This window comes from Haliotis rubra, unplaced genomic scaffold, assembly GCF_003918875.1.
Source record: "Haliotis rubra isolate DU_JTF1 unplaced genomic scaffold, ASM391887v1 Scf545, whole genome shotgun sequence".
NCBI lineage: Eukaryota > Metazoa > Mollusca > Gastropoda > Lepetellida > Haliotidae > Haliotis > Haliotis rubra.
Window position 1 is genome coordinate 102,224 of NW_025767241.1, and position 23,641 is coordinate 125,864.

The window sequence follows — 23,641 nt, forward strand, 5'->3', positions numbered from 1 at the left end:
ATTTTTATTTTTCCCCGATTTCCATGGAAACAATTTGGACAAGCTATCAGACATGAATGACACTAACTGATATTGAAACTTAAACTGTTGATTCAAGACATTGTGTCTAGAACGTTTAACAGAAGACTTTCATGTACGTCTTATCAGGACCTGATATCGGTTCATCTTAAAGTTATGTAATAGAGCCTCTAAACTATAATCGATTATATGCGCACCCCTGCACCCCCCTTCTGGATCCGCCTATAAAGGTCACTATTTCACAGTATGGTGTAACATTATGACTTCACTTGGATGGAGCCTGTGGTGAAACAGTTAAATTTAGTTAAAATGTTGCTGCATTAGAATAAAAAAATGCTGATGGAACCATGTTTAAATTAGCAGTAATCCGGACAGTTTTTCTGAAACATTCTCATCCTTTATGTAGCCATGTATCACAATGATTGTGTTTAGTTTAATGAGATGTATCAAAACTGAAGTTATGTTTTGCGAAATAAACCCAGTATTTTAAGAGTGTCGTATTTAAAGACGTATGTGTTCAAGCTAGTGGTGTTTTCCATTCTAATGTTTCAATGGGGTTTAATTTCAGATCCTGTCAATATAAGTATGTTTACGGTCAACTCACTCAGTCGTTCAGTGACAGTTAACGAATCGGATCAAACCACCTTGAGCTGCCAGGTTGACAGTAATCCAAGGTCAGTCATCAAGTTACTGAATGGATCTGAGGAGTTGACAAGGGCAGATAACTCTCTGACAGCAACATATAGACTTGAGTCGGCAGACTGTAGACAAAGAGGGAACTACTCCTGTACTGCCACCAATAACATCGGGGCACCTGTCACCAAGACGGTGGAGTTGCTTGTCAAATGTAGGTATTGTTTTTATTTAATCTCTCCCTGTAATACATCATTGCCATAATCATGTATTTGTGACTGAAGTTTGGATTTTTAACAGGTGTAATAAAGGTGGTATTCTTAGAATTATAAACAATGATGTTTATGTTTACAGTATGACTATTGTTTATTTTCAACATGTTGCACAGCTGCTAATAGACCTAATGATGACATTTATATTTGAATTGACATCAGCAATGGTAGTGAGAAAATCTGCGAAGTGTGCGTCCACATAAAAACACTTCTCCCACCCTTTTCCATGAATGAAGATGAAGGAAACAAACTGAGGACTCGAGCATGCATTTAAAATATGGATATAAACAAGCACATAATGATGGATACATGTTAACACGTCTTTTTTATTTCTTAGTATGTATTGTCTGGGCCTTATAGGCCTAATCATAGTAAAATTTATGGGTGAATGTATCATTGGCAGTCATAATGTTGTACTTTCGGACTGGTAAAACTGCATGTAAAAGGAATAAGGCAATGTTAAAACACATGATCATCAATTAAGCACCACCTATCAAAAGCTATGGGTTGCAGTGAGCGCCAAGCACTTTGATCTATAAGTATGTGCACTACCATTTTCTGAAGTATAGCCGAAAATACTATGAATTCATTATTCCTGACGAGGCAAGACATAGACTCTCTACACAATACACAATGGCAAATTATTGGCGTTCATAGCAATTGCTAACAATAAAGCTTACTTGAACATTGACCGCCCAGTTATCAGCCAACCTTTGTGAAGAAGCATGTGGCCACAAGTGAGGTAGAGGATTGTGCAAGAGCTGGGTGACAGAGGAGGACCAGTAACTGTGAGGACTGTACCCTAATTGTCAACTTTATCAACAGGAAGTACCTTGCCAGTCTTTATGGATTACAATGCAAAACCCCACTGCCTATTTCAAGAACAGTGCCATCAAAACATTATGATAACCCACAAGGAGCCCTGATATAACTCCATCGGGGGATCTTTTCAATTGTTGTGGACGCAAAGTTTAAGAGCCTTATGGTCAGGAGGAGTGGCAGAGGATACCAATACTGTGAATTTTATGCTTGATTACCAGCATGAGGAGGAGACTGGTAGATATTATCCTTGCAAGGGATGGCTTCCCCAAGTGCTGATGTGGTCCCAAGTGGTGGTTTATATAATCACAGCAGTCATTATTTGAGAACTGTGTGACAAGTAGATTGGTGGCGGACTAACAGGATCGGGCGATCAGTCCTCACTGACTTGGTTGACACATGTCATCGTATCCCAATTGTGTAGATCAATGCTCATGCTATTGATCACTGGATTGTCTGGTCCAGACTTGATTATTTACAGACCGCCACCATATTGCTGGAATATTGCTGAGTGCGGTGTAAAACTCACTCACTCACTCAACCCGCACGCCCGCCCGCCCTCCACACGTTTTATTGTATAAACCAACAGTGTTTGCCATGATCTGGTTTAGATGTCCACATGTCAGTATAACTCCAATCTGAGCCCAAATGTTGGTCCTGTTGGTGTCTTTCATTCAGTTTTGCTTTTCGCTGTGCCTGTCATTGTTTTCTTAACAGCTTCACACTTTCCATTTTCTGATTTGATAATAGAAACGGTAAATCTAAGGGCTCTAAATATATCTTTTCCTCACCTATGTCAGTGACCTTTGCTATCTAAATCAGACCTCGGTCATGGAGGAAATTGCAACCAGCCGTAAAGCAGTCGTAATGACCCGACCAGCCATAGAGGTGATGCAGTTCACATACGCCATATGGGTCACCAAGTCTTAGATGCAAGCAGCAGAAGTTTTAACAGTTTTACACTGTAGACATCAGCTCGCGACACACGTTAAGCTCTGACCGAGTTAAGCATGGGAAGCTTTTATTCTGCAGGCAACTTGCTATTCTTTAGCAGTTGATATTGCTGCTCTGAAAGTCCTCTTCCCAGATGCCTTGCCGTCATTGTTGGATCAGGAGGAATTTGCAGCAGAGATGCCCATTGTTCAAGACTAGACGTAAGCGCAAATTACCGCTGTCGTCTTTTCAAATGAAGATTTTGAAGGGCCTGCATCACATGAAATACACAATTGAAATACCTGTATCGTCTTGGCTGTTCAACACTGCAACACTGTCCTACGCAACAGACAAAAGAGATTTGCGGTCATCCTCTCCCTCACAAGACAAAGGCTTAAGGGATTAGCAATCAAGTTTCCAGAGCACATGTCAATTAAGGAATAGAGAATCAGAGATTTGATGAGTCTGCACTTGTGATCAACAATATCCATGGTTTTAATTACATGTTCATCTCCAACATCAGGAAGATGTTATCCCCCCACTATGGCTGATGTGATAGCAGGCAACACAGCTCAAATGCTGCGCAGCCACTAAGATAATATGGCTAAAGCGATATTTGACAAGGCTTGCAAAGAGACTCTATGATCTCCATGGATCTGCATGATGCATATCTCCATGTACCTATCTATCAGGACTCTCAAATATATCTACGCTTTGCTGTCAATGAGAGACTACTAGTATTCCAATTCATGGTCCTTCCATTTACAAGATCAATAGCTCCATAACTTTTTACGATGATAACAGTCCAAGTTATTGTCACAACAACCAAATGCAGGTCTATGTGTTTAATCAGTAAACATTAAGAATTATGTCGTAAACATTCCCTCTGGATTATGGTTGCCAGTTTCCTGTTGTATCACAGAGACATACAGAAATGAAAGAGAATAAAGTTCTCTTAAAACAACTAGGTCATAGTTATCCCTAGTGGTATGCCTAAAGAGTTACGCAGTTATCTCCCCTAGCTGTGATGTCACAGCATTGTTCTCCGGAAGCCCTCATCATTTTTTTTCTGTATGGTCACATTCAGAAGAAGTTTCACAGAAGTGGAAGAGAAATTATCAGTGAAAGTCTTCACAAGTGAATTTTGCAAGTGAACTGTTGTTCTTACCATCGCATTCATTTTTTAAGTGTATTTTGTGCAAATTGCTTTACTTGTGAGGAGTTAAGTTTTCCCGCCATTAGGACTTATACAAAATGTCGCGAAACAAATGCTTGCAATGCCAGAGATTCATGGCTGAATCGGACCCTCATTCCTTATGTGCCTCGTGTTTTGTGGGATCTCATTGCTCTTTAGATAATTGTTGCTTACTGTGCTCAGGATTATTCAAAGAAGACTGGTTAATTATGGACAAAGCCCGCAATAATTCCAAGAAAAGGAAGTTATCAGATTCATTAGAGTCATCAAAATTTAGAAATCTGCATCTCAACCTCAATCAGGTTCGGCTAAATCAGAACCTAAGTCTAGATAAAAATCAAAATCTAGTGCTTCTTCGTCCAGTCAAGTGGACATGTCGGCCATTACGTCTCTATTGTCTTCATTTAAATTGAAATTCAGGCTTCCATTAACTCAGAGGTCTCCATATATGAATGACGATGATGATGACGGGCACACTAGGCCCCTGACTCAACAGTCATTTCCCGTAGGGTGGCACGGTGCTATGCTCGTTTCAGCCGAGTACCACCACCGTCTTGAAGCTGCGTTGCCGATCACCATGACGGGAGATGCTGAGGCTTCATGCGGGAGGGACACTGTCTCACGCTCTGTTGGGCCAGTGTCACCCGTGCAGCTTCAGGGGGATTTCGCTAGCCGGATTCAGCCCGTCAGCATGGTCCCTTACCAGCCGTCAGATAGCACGGGTTTCACGGCAGACTCCCAGCGGATAGCTGCTTGTCCTACGGGGAATTCCACGGGTAGTCAGGACTTTAAGACACGGACAATCTGCCGATCTTACTATTAATCCCGGACTTGTTAGACTCGGAGGGGCATACGGCCAACCCGGTTTCTAATCCTGAGTTGATAATGAAGGCGGGTTTTGTTAAGCTGCCTTCCATGGACGGTTGGGGAAGATTACGCTTCTGGGTGGACTTTGAGTTGAGTTGAGTTGAGTTGAATTGGGCTTTACGTCACATCGGCATTATTCCAGCCATATAGTGACGAGAACAAGTCTGCATTAATAAGCATTGTAAGTACAGAGTCGCAATGAGTTTTATTTCAAAGACATATATTCATTACATTGTCATTTAAAAGCAGAAAAAGTAATAGCACTAAATTTAAAGGCAGGCAATTTGTTAGTCACATTACACAGTTACAATTTATGATACAGATCAATTTCCCTCAGATAGTTCACTATCAGATGAGCGTTCACGCGGGAGAATAGATCTTTTAGGTTTGTTGCATCATAATGTGAGTCCCTTGCAGATGATAAGTCCACGCAGTCAAGCAGAATATGCTTGATGGTGAAAACCTCATCGCAAGAGTCACACATGGGGGGGACCATCCCCATCTGTTTTCAGCAGATAGTCATGAGTAAACCGACTGTGACCAATACAACATCGTCGTAAGATTACCTCATCACATCTTGACTGACAATCCAAGTAGGTATAACCAATTGTTGGCTTCAATTCATACAGTTTATTCCTTCCTAGTTGGGTGTCGCACCTTTTATGCATAAGGTTCCGAGTATAACTTTTGATAGTGGGTTTGAAATCACTATACGGGATTAGCAGTGGAGATAAGTGCTTGTCAAGAGCTGCTTTTGCAACAGCATCGGCTTTTGTGTTACCTGCTATGCCGACGTGACCCGGCAACCAGCAGAGGACGATGTCACATTGGCCAGTAGATAGGTTGTTGTAAAGTTAAAAAATGTCCAGAATGATTGGGTGACTTGAAGTAACATTTTGAAGTGCTGAAGGCAAGATAATGAATCTGTGAAAACGATGAATTTTTTGGAATGATTCTGCTGTTTAATATAGGTCAAAGCTGAGAAGATAGCTTTGGCCTCGGCAATGAAAATGGAACTGTTGTCGGGAATCCTAGAGGGGACAGTCTAAGATCCAGTGACTGTAGCACTGGCAGCTTGGCCCTCATCCTTGGATCCGTCTGTGAAAATGGATCTATGTGTGTCATACTTTGGCCGTAACTGGTTGCATTCCTGCTGGAACACCAAAGGATTTGTTTCGGACGTTTTGAGTTTAATGAGGGTAAGATCCACCTGTTGTTTCACCATCTGCCAGGATGGTGAAGACAGGAGTCGGTAAGGTGATATGATATTGAGATCAATTTTAGCTGCTGATATGTGTGGTTAAATTCTGATTCCGAGTGGTGGAACCAGGTTTGGCAGTTTAGGAAATAAGTTTTCTTAGAGCGGGTTGAAAACACAATTGTATGCTGGATTGGGCTCATTTGAACGTAATTTAGTGATATACTGTAGTGAAAGTTTAATGCGACGTTGTTCAAGGGAAGGTTCGTCAGCCTCTGCATATAGACTGTCTACCGGAGAGGTCCTAAAAGCTCCCAGGCAGAGCCTCAGGCCTTGGTAGTGGATAGAATCTAATTTTTCTAAACTGTTTTCTTAGGCTCTACCATAAACCATGGAGCCATAGTCTAGTTTAGAGCGAACCAAAGATCTGTACGAGTGAAGGACGGTAGTCTGACCCCCTCCCCATTCGTTATTTGAAACGACTTTTAGTAAGCCCAGGGCTTTATAGCACTTGGTTTTAGCAAATATTTTATGTGTGGTAAGAATGTCAAGTGGCGGTCGAATATGAGTCCCAGGAATTTGGCCTCTTCTACTACGTTGATGGGAGCACCATCTAAAGATAGGTCTGGATCCTTGTGCGGTTTGTATTTATGACAAAAAAGAATACGATTATTTTTGGATTTTGAAAACTTAAAGCCATTTTCATTTGCCCATTTTTGGATTTTGTAAAGGCGGAGTTGTAGCTGCCTTTCTATCGCGTACATGTTCTTACCACCACATGAAATATTGAAATCGTCCACGAAAAGGGACCCATCAACACAACTGTTCCAGAAGTTAGTGAGGCTGTTAATGTTGATGCTAAAAAGGGTGACAGACAGGATGCTGCCTTGAGGGATGCCCTGATCTTGGTGGAATAATCAGACAATGTGGAACGTACCCGTACTTGAAATTGTCTGTTGTTTAAAAACTGAGATATTAACTGGGGTAATCTGCCCCTCAAACCAAATTCATGTAAATTTTTTTAGATACCATGTTTCCACGTTGTATCGTGTGCTTTTTCTAAATCGAAGAAGATAGAGACAGTATGTTGTTAGTTGACAATGGAATTGTTTATGAAAGATTCCAGACGCACCAGAAGGTCAATGGTACTTCGTTTTTTTCGGAAACCACATTGGAGGTCACTAAGGAGGTTATTTGTCTCAAACTACCAGATTAATCGGTTGTTAACCATGCGCTCCATGGTTTTACAAACACAGCTGGTTAGTGATATAGGACGGTAGTTTGAGGGATCAGTATGATCCCGGACAGGTTTTAGTATAGGGATGATAATGGCATTGTGCCACGAAGGAGGAAAGTTGCGGGTTGTCCAAATGTCATCAAATATATTGAATAGAGTTTCCAAATTTGAATCCGGAAGGTGTTTCAGAAGCTGATCATGAATATCATCAGCTCCTGCTGAAGTGTCGTGAGCCTGCCCCAGGGCAGTACGTAGTTCATGGAGAGAAAACGTTTCATTGTAATCCTCACCATTATCAGAGTTATAATTGACTGATTTCTTTTCATGTTGGGTTTGGTATTTCTGGAACTTGGAGTTATAGTTTGACGAGGAGGAGTGGTTTGCCAAAGTTTCGCCAAGTTTGTTTGCAATTTCAACTTTATTGGTTAAAAGGGAGTCACCATCTTTGAGATGGCGAACACCAGATTTGGATCCTTTGCCCTTTATCTTTTGAATCATGTTCCACACCTTGGACATGGGTGTGCGGGAGTTGATATACTGAGTCAAAAAAGAAACTTCACTTTCTTTCTTCAGGGCACTATGAAAGAGAACAAGAGATGGTAAGATGGTTAAATTGTTATTATTTCATTGCTGATATCTGTGTGATGTACTCGATACACTGACAGTGCCATAATCAGTTCCATTAGGCTACACCGCCATTCCAAAACATGGGTCTACAGAATGTCAAGTCAGAAGAATAAAAATGCAAAATTTCTCAGTTCATTATCGTGTATGGCCACCCCACACATTCACCACTGCCAAACACCGTCTCCTCATCAACTGCCTGATGCTTGTGAACACGTGGTTGGGGATTCTGCACCATTGCTCTTGCAAGGCAGCGCCAAGTTCCTGCAAATTCTGAGGTTGGATCCTAAGACCATGAAGCCTTCTCCCAAGTGCATCCCAAACGTGCTCTATTGGATTAAGGTCAGGGGACCTCGATGGCCAGTCCATGACGTTGATTTCAGCGTTTTGAAGGAAATTTTGTGTCAACATCGCGGTATGCGGCCGAGCATTATCATGCTGGAACTGTAGACCTGGGCCATGAACCGCCATGAAAGGAACGAGTTCAGGGTTGAGCACCTGGTCACGGTAAGCAGCAGCTGTGAGGATTCCACGGATTACCAGAAGTCGGAAACGGTTGTTCCCACAGAAAGCACCCCACACCATGCAACTTCCGCCCCCAAATTTGTCGACTTTCTGTACACAACATTGGGCATACCATTCACGACTTTGTCTCCAGGCTCTATGCCTGCCGTCCGCGAGTCTGAGGGTAAACCTGGATTCATCGCTAAAGACGACTCAATTCCAGTCTCTCTGGGTCCATCGGAGGTGACGTTGGGCCCACAGCAGACGCTGACGTTGATGAAACGTCGTCAATATTGGCCCACGTTATGGATGTCGAGAATGGAGATTGGCAGCCTGCAACCGACTTCGAATGGTCTGTGAGGACAGTCGACCTCTAAACATCTCAGCCCTGGTTTGTGTAGCCGGCAGAAATCTGTCACGTAGGTGACGTAGGACGATTTGACAGTCTTCTGCTTGTGACGTCACACGTGGACGACCCGACCCTGGGCGATCAGAAGTGTTGCCAGTTTGTTGTAGACGACCTTGCAAGTCATACACAGTACGACGGCTGCATCCCATTGCTCTTGTACGTCAATAACTGATCTTCCCGCTTGCAACATGCAAACGGCACGTTCACGTTGCACATTTGACAATCGTGGCTTTTCAAGTACTGTTAGAACTGTGGTTTAAAAGTGTGTTTTTTCAATTCTTTAGGCCAATGCAAACACGTGCATATGAAGAAAACTTCGATGCGAAGATCACGTGATCGACTGCACGTGCAAAACCTGATTTGGCACTAACGTCATTTGCGCGACGAATGGATGGGTTTGAGTGGGTTTTGCAAACGTTTTTCTAGAGTCGAAAGATAGGGATCCCATTTCGGACACATAGATGTATCATCAGAGAAAAATTATTCATTATTTTTCAAATTACATTTTGTGAAGTTTCTTTTTTGACTCAGTATATATATTTCCTCAATGACCGGCGTTTAGTTTGTTTAAATGTACGACTTTCCCTGACATTTGTCATTTTAATGGCAATCAGGTTATGCACAGTAGGATGTTGTCGGAAGTATTTTTCCGCCTTCTTCCTATTTTTCCTAGCTTGTTTGCAGTTTGTATCAAACCATGGTTTGCGTATGTGCGGGTTTGCAGAGGACTTAGGAATGGTTTCGTCTCCAATAGTATTTAAGATATCAGAAAATAGTTCCATGGGATCAAGAACATTCCTGAAGTTGTCCGGTATGAGTTTTTCAGAGCAGAGAGTTTGGAATAATGGCCAATTGGCCTTAGTAAAATTCCATCTTGTTGAAGGTGGTTCATCCGCGGGATTGATAGGAGTAAGAATAGTTCGGAAGTGGTCGCTTCCACAAAGGTCATCGTGGACCCACCATTCAAACTCGTTTAAGAGATTAGAATCTGTAAGTGATAGTGGCAGAGTATGTTCTAGTGGCAGGATGGAGATAAGTGTTTGATCCATTGTTGAAAATGCATAGATCATTATTGGAGAAAATCTTCAAGAACCTTTCCCTTATAATTGGTATCAGTACTCCCCCATAGAGGGTTATGACCGTTCAGGTCGCCCATGATTATGCAGGGCTTTGGGAGTTGATCATACAAGCTCTGAAGATCTGATAGGTGGACAGTTGAGGAGGGAGGAAGATAGAGTAAACATAGTGTAAACCCTATGTTCAGAGTCATGCGGACAGCAACAGGGTGGTGATAAGTGGGACAGGGCTATGGAGGATGCCCTGCCTCACCAGGATAGAAGTGCCTCCTGTAGCTTTAACACCGGGAGGAGAAAAGGAGTGGTAGGAACTGTACCGACGGATGTCAAATTTATCAGTCCATCTTAGGTAGGTTTTTTTGGAGACAAAACGCGGATGGTTTGAAGTCTTGAATCAATAACTGTAATCGTTTTAATTATTCTTCAGTCCTCTGCAATTCCATTGGATCATGTTTTGTGGATTCATGGTGCTTCCATTGGTGACATGTCACGTGAACGTGAGAAAGCGTTTGACGAGCTCCTATTAGTGTCAGGTGGAGATGGAGACACCTCCATATGCAGAGGGCCAAAGGAGTTATGGACCTCGACGGGGACCTCTGAAGGAGAGGTGGCCTTTGTTTTAGTGTTTGGCAGTTGCTCAAGCTGCTTTAGTCTCTCTAGCTTCTTTCTTTCCCTTTTTTGCGCGCAGTTTCTGTTTCTGCTTTGGGCATTTGTTCTGGTGTTTGTGATTCAGAAGTTTTGATTTTTGGCTTTGGAGCTGGAGTGGCTGAGATGGGCTGAGTTGAGTTGAGTTGAGTTGAGTTGGCTGAGAAGACATGACCCATGTCAGGTCGGTCTGACAAAAGATAGTTGCAGAAGTGATGGAAGGACGGGAGACAGCAGAAGAGTAGGTGATGGATGAAGGGGCTACAGTTAAACTTGCAACCCTCTTCTTTGCTTCATGAAAGGAGATATTTTCTTTGTGCTTGATCTTTATGATCTCTGATTCGCGTTGCCACATGGGACAAGATTTTGAAGAAGCCATATGGTTACCACCGCGGTTTGCACACTTCACTTCCATAGTACAGTCATTGCTCTCATGCTTGTCACCACAGCGGTAACAAATAGTAGAAGAACGACAGGACTTGGATCCATGTCCAAACTTTTGGCAGTTGTAGCACGGGAGTGGATTAGGTACATACACCTCAACACCAATGCTGCAATAACCGGCTTTGGTAGATTCGGGAATCTTCGATCGGGCGAAGGTAAAGAGGTAGGTGTTTGTCAGTTGAACCACACCGTCGTTCTTGATAGTGAAGGAAAGTTCCTGGACGATTTGTTCCTCAGTCATGTCAGACAGGCAGCGAGCTCTGTCCCGTACAATGCTTCTACACGTGTTCAGTGTTTGTGTGCTGAGACAGCAACCTTTACATTGACAAACTCTTGTAATTTCAGTAGGTTCAAGGATTGCTGTCTCCGAGCACATTCTAGTAGTAGAGAACCGGACCGGAGCTTCGAGACATTGGTAACCTCTCCACAGATACCAGCGGATACCCTTGGAGACTTCAAATGGGTTCAATTTCAAAGGTTGCTTGTCACAAGCTTCGAATTGTCAAAAAACGTGGCCAGTAATCAGGTCGAGGGGGCGTACTCTCGTCAGACGGGGAAGTCCATATGTCCATATGTCTTTGTTTTGAACCGGGGTATTGGGAAACCATGTCATCAGGAATGTGGTTCGGCATCCCCTCTCCCCACCCACCATGGAGTGTCAACAGGGACGATCTTATACTACAGCGGATCTCAAAGCTGCAAAGACCGGGGATAAGGGGGTTTTATACTCCAGCGAATTTGACATGAAGTGTTGTAGCTGTCTACCAGATTAAAGGTCAGGATGGTTCGGCCCATGACAATCAATTGAAGATGTACAGTGAGTGGAGGTCAGCATCACCAGATTGGCCCATGAGCCACCGCCTTCTGTGCATGGGTCTGCAAGGCTAATTTGTTTTTGGCAGAATATGAGTTAACATTTTGAACATGGCCAAAAGTGTTTTGTAGTACCAAATTTTGTATAAACATTCCATGCACAGGGCAAGGCGTGACCAGCCGATTGGTAGAATCGGGCCTATTCTACCACCCGTCTAGGCAAAGTTAGGATCGAAGTGGTGTGTTGGATTATTGAACACTATTGCCAGTTCCGTCATCCTCAACCACCAGACTCCCTTCCTCTGCCGACACAGGGATACAACCCATGGCAAACGGGTTGCCCAATTGGGTCGCCTCTTACAACCAGCAATGGGGTGCTGTGGACCTATTCGACCCCAGGTCCACACGGGGTCGAAGAGCCATTGGCGTTACCCAGCACCCACCACGAGGAGGTTGCTCTTCAAGGTTGCCAAGTGACACTAGATCCATATTAAGAACAGGTTTGGAGGATGTAAGATTTCAATCTTTGTATAGTTGTATCATAATGATAGAAGGTTAGTCATAATTGGAAGTTAACCGGAGGTGATGTCGTTAACCGAAAGTGACGTCATCAACCTGAAGTGACGTCATCAATCGAAAGTGACATCATAAAAGCGGAAGTGATGTCATAAGACCGGAAGTGACGTCATGAGACTAGACGGGGTGTTTTAATCACCTCGAAATGATCAAAAGCAGTACCATTAGACCGGAAGTGATGCCATCAAACCGGAAGTGAAGTCATGAGGTCTAAGGAACATATAAGCATAGTCTCAACAGAAATATGGTTACTAAGAAATAATCCAGCAGACTCTCCAAGATGGATATAATTCTCTTCACATTAACTTCCTGTCCTGTTTATTGAAGCTAACAATTAACCATCTGTTAGGATTATGGTGGCGGGTGTCATAGGACATGAAGTTATCTAAGTTCTGAGAATTATCTAATTCTAGTGAGATATTGGTATCCTTAATCTCCTCTTGTTCTCGGGTCCCTCCGTCCATATGTGGGATTCTGGCAACCATAATCCAGAGGGAATGTTTAAGACATATACAGGCATTGTTAGTAATTGTTAGTAAACGTACCTCTGGATTATGTGATATAGGTCCCTCTGAACCTCACGAAGTGTATGAGAAGAGCTATGTTAGAGTTTTCTTTAGAAAAAATTATGAGGCTTGGGGAGAACAATGCTGTGACATCACAGCTAGGGGAGATAACTGCGTAACTCTTTAGGCATACCACTAGGGATAACTATGACTTAGCTTTTTAAGAGAAAGTTTTTCTCTTTCATTTCTGTATGTCTCTGTGATACCACAGGAAACTGGCAATCATAATCCAGAGGTAAGTTTACTAACAATTACTAACAACACCTGTAATTGTTCCTACTTGTTAGTTTTATGATTGTCTTCCTAGCCAATGTGTGATTTGGCAATCAAGTGTTAAAGGGGGCGTATTCGTCAGAATTCTGCATTATTATTAACAATGATAATAATTCGCAGAATATTACCTCCACCACTTGTGGTAAAGTGTCTGTGGGGCAATGTACAACTGTTCATGTGATGTCCCAGACTTTGTACGCTGTCCATGGACTGCCTGAGTATGCTGGTTGTGTTCTGCACAGTGGCATTGGCTGTGTCGTGATGGACAAGGTTGTGGCTTGAATTTCTGCACAAGAAGGGCGTTTTCTTCCTGGATTTTGACTTGTGTACTCAAGTGTATTCTTTAGTAGTGGCTGTGCCTGTGGATACCATAAATAATACAAAACATTCATGTAAACAGACAAGTGCCAGACTCATATAGTCAGCCATCCTTATCACATACTTGGTGATAAGTACATAGTTAAACTTGTATGAACATACCCACCTGTGATAAGGCTATCATAGTGGCTGTTTTGAAAATATGATTTTTGACTATCACAATTTTTAAACTTATTCTCTCTCACATTAGGCAATTTCTGTTGTTTTCATTTTATTTCTTTCCAAAGTTCCAGTGATTTCAGAGCCTTATGACCCTAGTGTTGTTTCCTCAGGTTCTCCTCGACTAGGTGAAACAGTGCCCAAGCAACTCAAGTACGCCTCCAGGAAGAGTGGTGACGTGACTGTGTCTGTATCAGTCCTGGCCTACCCCCTTCCTACATTCACCTGGCGTAGATCCATCAGCACCAGCCAGGACCTCACAGGTTCCTCCAGCCCTGTCTCAGACATCTCAGTCACTGCCAGACTACACCTTACTGACCTCCAACAGCAGGACTTCGGGGACTACAGTCTTGCAGTGGACAACAGTATGGGTGGTTCAGTGACATACACAGTCAACATTGTGCCAATAGGTGAGACTTGATATATAACGTACATCATGTAATTGTCTAGCTATACTCCAAGACTACACCTTATTAGTGAGTGAGTGAGTGAGTTAATATTTAACGTCACATCGGCAATATTTCAGCCATATCGTGACGAGAACATTTGATATTGAAATAAAATATATGTATGTTATAAAACACCTGCCGACGAAGGACAGTAAAGCAACTAGAGTATCACAGATATACATGTAAAACTAGTAATTGGATCTAAAACATTTAAACCATAGGGGACAACACAATATAAAAACGGGCTATAGATCGCCACCAACTGAAGGTAGATCACCATGCTAGGAGCCATGGGGACTTACATTACTTTTGCTACCTGCATGAATCCTAGCTGGATTTACACCATCCCTTCAGCCGCTGGCGATTGTAGGAAAATTTAGCCAACAGTTAAAATAACAAAAATACTACGTTTAAAATGTGATAATTTATATTTTACTTTGAAAGTTTTGGGACTTATGTACCCTCTCAGGAGGACAATAATTTTACACTACGTCAACCCCCTTTGAGGGTACAGCCACTAACCATCTCAGTTACTAATTTAAATTACCAATAATAAAATATTTATCTATTTACAAATCAGTTAACAAATCTAATTCTTTTAAAAATTCAACTATTAAATGATAATTAACATTATAAAAAAGATCCTTCAATGTTTTGACATTAAAATACTTATCCCTTGTGATGGAATATTCAACACAGTCAAGCAGGACATGCTTGACTGTGATTCTTTCATCACAAGGGATACAAAACGGAGGATCCTCACCTTTCAGTAGGTACGCATGAGTGTATCTAGTGTGGCCAATACGACATCGTCGTATGATGACCTCCTCAAATCTGGAGTGACAACCCAAGTAAGTGTAACCGATATAAGGTTTTATTTCATGTGATTTATTGATACCTACTTGGGTGTCCCACTTCTTCTGCATCAGATCACGGATGTAAGTTCTAATGCTAGCTTTATAATCAGAGTATGGGATCAGAAGTGGTGTCACAGATTTGTTGAGTGCTGCCTTAGCAGCAATATCAGCCATTGTGTTCCCAGAAATACCAACGTGGCTGGGTAACCAACAAAAGACGATGTCGCATTGGCCAGTAGCAAGCTCATTATGCAATTCAATAATTTCTAATAAAAGTGGATGTTTACAAGAAATATTTTTGATAGCCTGAAGGCAAGAAAGTGAGTCAGAAAAGATGATATATTGTTGATATTTAGAGTGTTTTTGAACATATTTCAAAGCTGTCAAGATGGCATTTGCTTCTGCTGTAAAAATAGAGCTGTTATCTGGTAAACGAGAGGAGATTGTTCTGGATCCAATGACAGTGGCACAAGCCACCGCGCAACCACCCTTGGACCCATCTGTAAATAAGGATTTGTATGTATTATAGTTATTCTTTAATTGATTATATTCTTGGTTATACTGTAATTCGTTAGTTTCGGATTTTTTAAACTTTGTCAGTGTTAGGTCAACTTGTGGCCTCACTAATTGCCAAGGAGGAGAAGAAAGAAGACGGGAAGGAGATATATTCTCCAACTCAATGCCAGCAGCAGAAATATATTGTTGGATTCTTATCCCGAAAGGTGGGACAAGTGAAGGTTTTTTGTTATGCGAATCCTCATAAAGAGGATTAAAAACGCAAGTGTGAGCAGGATTGGATTCATTAGAATATAACTTTGTGATATATTGTAGGGACAATTTGATACGGCGAAGTTTTATAGATGGCTCATCAGCCTCAACATAGAGACTGTCAATGGGAGAGGTTCTGAAAGACCCAAGACAAAGTCTTAGACCCTGGTGATGGATAGAATCAAGTAGTTTCAAATTGCTTTTACAGGCTCCACCATAAACGATGGAGCCATAATCAAGCTTCGAACGGACCAGTGATCTATATAAGTGAAGGAGGGTAGTTCGGTCCCTCCCCACTTAGAATTGGAAACGACTTTCAACAAGTCGAGTGCCTTCAAACATTTGGCTTTTAGATATTTAATATGCGGCAGAAAAGTTAAATGGGAGTCAAAGATAAGACCAAGGAACTTAACTTCCTTCACAACTTTGATGGGTGTGTCATTTAAAGATAATTCAGGGTCTTTATGAGGTTTGTATTTTCTGCAGAAATGTATACAATTTGTTTTAGATTTAGAAAATTTAAACCCGTTTTCCAGACACCATCTATGAATTTTGTTGAGACAAAGTTGTAATTGTCTCTCAATAGTTCGCATATTTTTACCACGACAAGAAATATTAAAATCATCCACGAAAAGTGATCCATCAATTGAATCACTTAAAACCTTTGACAGACTGTTTATTTTAATACTAAATAGCGTAACAGACAAAATACTGCCTTGTGGGACACCCTGATCCTGATTGTAATGATCAGACAGGGTTGAACCCACTCGGACTTGAAATTGCCTGTCTGTTAAAAACTGTGATATAAAAAGAGGTAAACAACCCCTTAAACCAAAATCATGTAAATCCTTTAAAATGCCATGCTTCCAGGTGGTATCGTATGCTTTCTCGAGATCAAAGAATATCGACACTGCATGTTGTTTATTTACAATAGCATTTTTAATAAAGGATTCTAATCGTACCAAATGATCAATGGTACTTCGATTTTTCCTGAAACCACATTGAATGTTTGTGATAAGGTTATTGGTTTCAAGATACCATGTTAATCTATTATTTACCATTCGTTCCATGGTCTTACAGACACAGCTAGTTAGAGATATGGGTCTGTAATTTGATGGATCAGTATGATCCCGGCCAGGTTTTGGTATTGGAACTATAATGGCATTACGCCACGATGAAGGGAAATTCCCAGACGTCCATATTTGATCAAATATATCTAAGTGTCAAAAGACATGATTCAGGCAAATGTTTCAATAACTGATAATGGATATTATCATCACCTGCTGCAGTATCATGCGCTTGCTCAAGAGCGGTGTGAAGCTCATGTAATGAAAACACTTCATTGTAGTCCTCACCGTTATGTGCATCAAAATTAATTTGTGTCTTTTCCCCGTTGTTTCTGATATCTCTGAAACTCAGGGACATAATTTGTCGAGGACGAATTTTTGGCGAGAGTTTCGCCAATTATATTTGCAATGTGAGATTTTTCAGTTATTAAATTGTCACCATCTTTTAAATGGTGGACAGCAGATTTTGACCCTTTGCCTTTTATTCGCTGAACCATGTTCCACACCTTAGACATGGGTGTGCGCGAATTAATTTTGGAGACATAGTTTCTCCAAGATTGACGCTTGTTTTGTTTATATGCACGTCGTGCCTTGGCATTCGTAATTTTAACATTATTTAAGTTATGAACTGTAGGATGTCGGCGGAAATATTTTTCCGCTTTCTTCCTATGTTTCCTGGCTTGTTTGCATTCATTGTTAAACCATGGTTTACGAATATGAGGAGTTGCAGAGGACTTAGGAATTGTTTGTTCAGCAATTTCAGTCAGTTGAGCGGAAAACAACTGTATGGGATCTGATACATTTATCAAATTGTCAGGTACCAATTTTTGCACACATATTGTTTCAAACAAGGACCAGTTGGCCTTGGAAAAATTCCAACGTGATAAAGGGGGATCATCATCCGGTTTTATAGCTTTGAGGATAGTAGGGAAGTGATCGCTTCCACAAAGGTCGTCATGAACAGACCATTCAAATTCGGTGTAAACAGACGTATCTGCGAGGGACAGATCAAGTGAAGAATAGGTTCCTGTAGCAGGGTGTAAATAAGTGCTTGAATCATCCTTAAACACACATAAATTATTATCAGAAATAAAATCTTCAATGACTTTGCCTTTATTGTTTGTACTTGTACTTCCCCATAGAGGGTTGTGCCCGTTTAAATCGCCCATGATGATACAGGGCTTTGGTAGCTGATCATACAGATTCTGAAGATCAGATTGTCGAGGAGCAGATGAAGGTGGAATGTACAAAGAGCACAAAGTAAGTGTAATGTGCAAAGTAAGGCGAATAGCAACGGCTTGAAGATTAGTATTTAGACGGACACCACTATGGGTGATGTTCTGTCTTACTAATATAGTAGAACCTCCAGTCGCTTTATCTCCTGGTGGAGAAAATGAATGATAACACATGTACTGCCCTAAATCAAATGTATCAGTATGTTTAAGATAAGTCTCTTGTAGACAGACTGCCGATGGGTTAAAATCCTGAACTAACAATTGTATCTCGTTGAAATTCTTTCTAAGTCCTCTGCAATTCCATTGGACTATATTAGATGAATGACTCATGGTGGTTCAATTGGTGATCTCTCACGTGAGCGTGATGAAGAACTCCCCACAGAACTCTGTGATAATGGAGTAACTTCCATGTCCAAAGCACTATAGGTGTTCTGGACAGGCACCTTTGATGGAACGGGATTCCTGGGCGATTGTTTTCTATTTAACTTTTTTCTGCCACTTTTGGTGATTTTTTCACTGGATGGTTGTTCCAAGACTGATTGAGTCTGACTTTCAGCCTGAGAAGTAGAAGGTGATGTCGATGTTTGACTATCAACCATGATGACAGGTGATGTCACAGCAGGTTGTTCGGAATTGATCCAAGTCAATTCCGTCTGAGAGGGAAACAGATGAAGTTGGGGCTGTCTTAGCAACAACAGTAGCATAAGAGAATGCGGATTGAGATGTGGATTGAGAGGCTGACTGAGAAGTCAGTAACTTCCTGGCTTCTCCAAAAGTAATGTTGTTCTCACATTTTAGTTTTAAGATTTTTGATTCAATTTGCCAAACAGGGCAGGATTTAGATGAGGCCATATGTTGGCCACCACAGTTTATACAGTTCAGTGCTTGTTGACAGTCAGTATACTCATGGTTATCTCCACAGCGTTTGCTACGGAGCGATTACATGTCTTTGATCCGTGGCCAAACTTTTGACATTTAAAGCATCGGAGTGGATTGGGGACATACACCTCCACTCCGATGTTGACATAACCAGCTTTGATAGATTGTGGTAATGATGATCTGGCAAACGTAAACAAGTACGTATTCGTTGGTTCAATTGTTGAATCTTCCTTCTTCCTTGTAAAACGTTTAACTGAAGACACTCCTTGATGTTTTAATTCATCAGTTATTTCCTGATCCGACATGCCAGACAAGGAGCGGGTCCGATCACGTACAATGCCTCGGCATGAGTTGAGTGTCCGGTGTTCCGATACAACAACCTTAACATTGGCAAATTGATTGATGGATAACAGATTGAGGGATTGTTGTTTCCTCACACATTCTACAAGTAGGGAGCCAGAACGAAGCCGGGTGACATTCTTCACCTCTCCACAATGTCCATGAATAGCTTTAGAAATGGCAAAGGGGTTTAGTTTAATTGGTAAGTGGTCTTCAGCCTCGATCACGATGAATCGAGCCCACGAATCAAAATCTGTAATACTCTCGTCAGAGGAACTTGAATCAAGATGTTTGCGTTTCGAACCATTGTGATTATGAGCCATGGTGACATATATTTATTCAGCAATCCTGCTCCCCACCCACCATGGAGTGTCAACAAGGACGGTGTCTAACTGCATCGGGTCTCCAGCACGCAAACACCAAGGATACAGGGTTGCTATACTCCAGCAAATATGACATGTATAGCTATATTTGTTTACCACGTATATTGTCAGGGAGGTTCTGCCCATAACAACAACTCAGAAACATACAGAATACAGCAGTCAACATCACCAGATTGGCCCATGAGCCACCGCCTTCTGGCATGGGACTCTAGGCAAGTTAACATATAATTAAATTGTAATCGTGAAATCGAAAAAGCCAATACCCTCAAAATGAGAAAATGTGCAAATATATATCCACCATGCACAGGGCTTGACGTGACCAGCCGATTGATAGAACCGGGCCAGTTCTACCACCCGTCTAGGTGAAGTAAGGGGCGAAGTGGTGTGTTGGGCAAAAGAAACACGGTTCCAGGCTCCCAGTGCCCTCAACCACCAGCCTCCCGTCCTCCACCGACACAGGGGCGCAACCCACGGCAAACGGGTTGGTGGACCAAATATCCCCCCTTGGTCCACAACGGGGGGTTGAAGGGCGTTTAGCGTTACCCAGCACCCACCACGAGGAGGTGGCCCTTCATGGGTGCCACACCTTATTAAATATCCAGCAGCATGACTTTGGAGACAACAGGTTTACACTTGACACTGGTGTGGGCGGGTTAGGATATATACTGCAGGATTACACCTTACTAACCTCCTAGAACAGGACCTTGGGGATAACAGACTTACCATGGATAATGGTGTAGGTGGGCTAGGGGCATGGACATTCAGCATTGTATCTGAAGGTAAGTGTCACTCACCATAGACAATGGTGAAGGTAAGACAGTCAGCACATAGTACAGTGGCTTAAGCTGACTGTTGGTTTAGCTGACATGACTGTCACTGTGTATATGTAACTAATCCAGCCACTGACAAATGTGATGTTTCATTATTATGACTCTCAAAGAAGACATAAGATGGCACGGTATCCTGAATATTCGCATTGCTGTTAGACATTGAAATTGGGCAGGATAAAACGGTACCTCCTGATCATATCCTGGTCTTGCCTTGAAAACAAAGACAAGCTAAATTAGAGTGTCTGAGCAAAGATAGTTGAGATTCCTGCCAGCCTCCCGAAATTGCTTACAAACACAACAATACATTTGCACTTCCATCACTGTGTATAAAATGTGGAAAATCAGGACGTATATAAGGGCAGATTAACATTTTACCATTGGCCCTAATTGTTTTAATATTATATGACTTAGTCTGTTCATGTTCATCTCTTGACCGGAGGACATATTGTCCAATTGATTTATGTGATGCGACCACAACATATCCGACTCCTGTGAAGGGACAAGTGGCAACATTTTACATGTATTGTAATTTAGAAGTTGTATATCCATAGAACTATCCCCCTTGTTCATCACACCAACGTCTTAATACCACTCAAAGACGTAATATATGAACGGATATTGAGCCGTATAAATCAGCCAGATAGTTGATTAGGTCCATGTATTTGGGAATGAGATTTTTCCCTTAAGCAACAAAAGATTATGCACTCCTTGTAAGTCAAACGTTATTGAAGATGATTTTCACTTTCTGTTTATTTGCTCTGCCTTGTTCCTAGAAATGATAGTGAGGAAAAATATTACTGAAGAAATCCAAATGTGCACAAAATGAACCAGCTTTTTCACTGCAATATACTGCAAACAATTTGAAAATGAGCAATATTTTGCAAAATAATAATGTCTCACTTTAAGCAATGCCCAAACAAGAAAAACAAATAATGTATGAGAGTAACATTAGTCATTTAATTGAATAAATTCATGTATTTGCAAAGTTTATTCTTGCAACCGGCCGATATGTATATGCTACCGTTTTGTGTATAATGCATGTATTTAGTGTTGTAAACGTTGAACATAATAATGATGTAAACATGTACTTCTAATGCCGCAGTTCAGTTCAGATTAAACACAACAATGTGATGCATTACAACATTTCATGAATAATTTTAACTCCAGTCATCTCCAAATATGGCGAGAGCTTCCCATGTCGGCATTCAAACCCACTATCAAAAGCTATACTCGGGACCTCATGCAATAAAGGTGGGACACCCAAGTAGGAAGAAATAAACTGTATGAATTGAAGCCAACAATTGGTTATACCTACTTGGGTTGTCAGTCAAGACGTGATGAAGTAATTCTACGACGATGTCGTATTGGCCACAGTCCATTTACTCATGACTATCTGCTGAAAACGGATGGGGATGGACCCCCCATTGGTGACTCTTGCGATGAGGTTTACACCGTCAAGCATATTCCGCTTGACTGTGTGGACTTATCGTCTGCAAGGGACTCACATTATGATGCAACAAATCTGAAAGATCTGTTCTCCCGCTCATCTGATAGTGAACTACCTGAGGAAGTTGATCTGTATCATAAATTGTAACTGTGTAATGTGACTAACAAATTGCCTGTCTTTAAATTTAGTGCTATGACTTTCTCTGCTTTTAAATGACAATGTAATGAATATATGTCTTTTAAATAAAACTAATTCCGAGTATGTACTTACAATGTGTATTAATGCAGACTTGTTCTCGTCACTATATGGCTGGAATAATGCCGATGTGACGTTAAGCCCAACTCAACCCAACTCAACCCATGTCGGCAGTGAGCATCGGATTTCCCACACAGCTCCCTGAAAACTAACAAAAAACTCTGATAATTATTTCAGATATTCAGATGTGTGATGTCATGCAGACATTAACCCAACACTCTAATGTCAATGTTAACTGGTTTCTATTCCTTTTATTTCTCGATGCGTTCATTCATCATCGCTATGTTTTTCACCATCAAATATGTGATTCATCATCCCTTCATTTGGCTTTCTGATTTGATATTTCTATTTGTAGCCATGCACATACATGTAGTCATTCAAACCAGTCATATCGACTGACAGTTTACACTGACATTTTCTCACATCACCCCATTTGATCTCTGCCAGGCAGATAAGATTGCAACTTTCAAAAGAGTGTGGCATAAGATTCATTCATTGTTTAGAAGGTCACAACAAACATTCAGCTTTGTTAGCGGTGGTGCTCTCAGAAAAGGATATTACACGAAGTGATTTCTACCTGTACGTTTTTTAGTTTGACTTAACTTAACGTTTGATGTTTATGTCGCTATGCCTATTTGCAATAAAGTGTCAGTTGATATGTTTGTAATACAATCTTATTGGTCTTTATTACTGGTTCATTAATTACTGTAACAGAACTGCTTACATACACAAGTGTAGTGTCAATTCATCTTCTGTTTCTAGGACCACCAAACACCCCAACAAACGTCAGTGTCTCCCCAGAAGGTCCCTTCACTCTACATGTTTCCTGGAAGGAGGAGTTCAATGGGGGAGCTACTCAGACATTCGCTGTAGAGTACAGCACAGATGAGAAGGACTGGAAGACAGCAGGGAGTCATACGGAGACAGGAAGTGGGAATTATATGACATCAGTCATCAATGATCTCAACTCTGACACACTGTACTATGTGAGGGTTGTCGCCAGGAACAAGTTTGGAAACAGCAGCTACACTGAACATGCGACTGGACTTACGGAGAAGAAAGTTATACGTACGTCTCATTTTACATTGAACCCATCATCTCAAGATACGTAGGTAGGGCTGTATGTTGCTTCTGTTTTATACATGGTAATTACTCAAAAGGTAATCAAGTTTCTTTTTCAATTGAAAGAATATATATTTTTGATATTCAATACTGATGTAATGTTTACAATCCAGACCTATTTGCATCCATTCCAGACTTGGTTGTATGAGTGACTAGTGTATGTGGCTTAGAAAGATTCCGTTATGAAGTCTTAATACTGTTATTAACTTTCCTACTTACTTTCCCTTTCTTCCCGTGTAACGATTCACGTATTGTTTCGTACACCATGACCCTTTCGTGTCACATATATTAAAAACACAATTGATATATTCATCATGATCACATAGAGAACACTGGAGACAGGTGCTCACCACCTCATCACATGTCGTGTG

At 41.4% G+C, this 23,641-nt stretch overlaps 1 protein-coding gene across 2 annotated transcripts in view; it reads left to right on the forward strand.

Moving 5' to 3' along the window:
* Window positions 1-23,641, forward strand: part of LOC124253578 (hemicentin-1-like) — a 151,136-nt gene that overhangs the window by 78,135 nt on the left and 49,360 nt on the right. For both annotated transcript variants that reach the window (XM_046687378.1, XM_046687379.1), the window contains exons 6-8: window positions 587-865; window positions 13,753-14,049; window positions 22,911-23,216. In XM_046687378.1, the coding sequence (XP_046543334.1) occupies window positions 587-865; window positions 13,753-14,049; window positions 22,911-23,216 (882 nt within the window). The remainder of the gene's footprint in view (window positions 1-586; window positions 866-13,752; window positions 14,050-22,910; window positions 23,217-23,641) is intronic.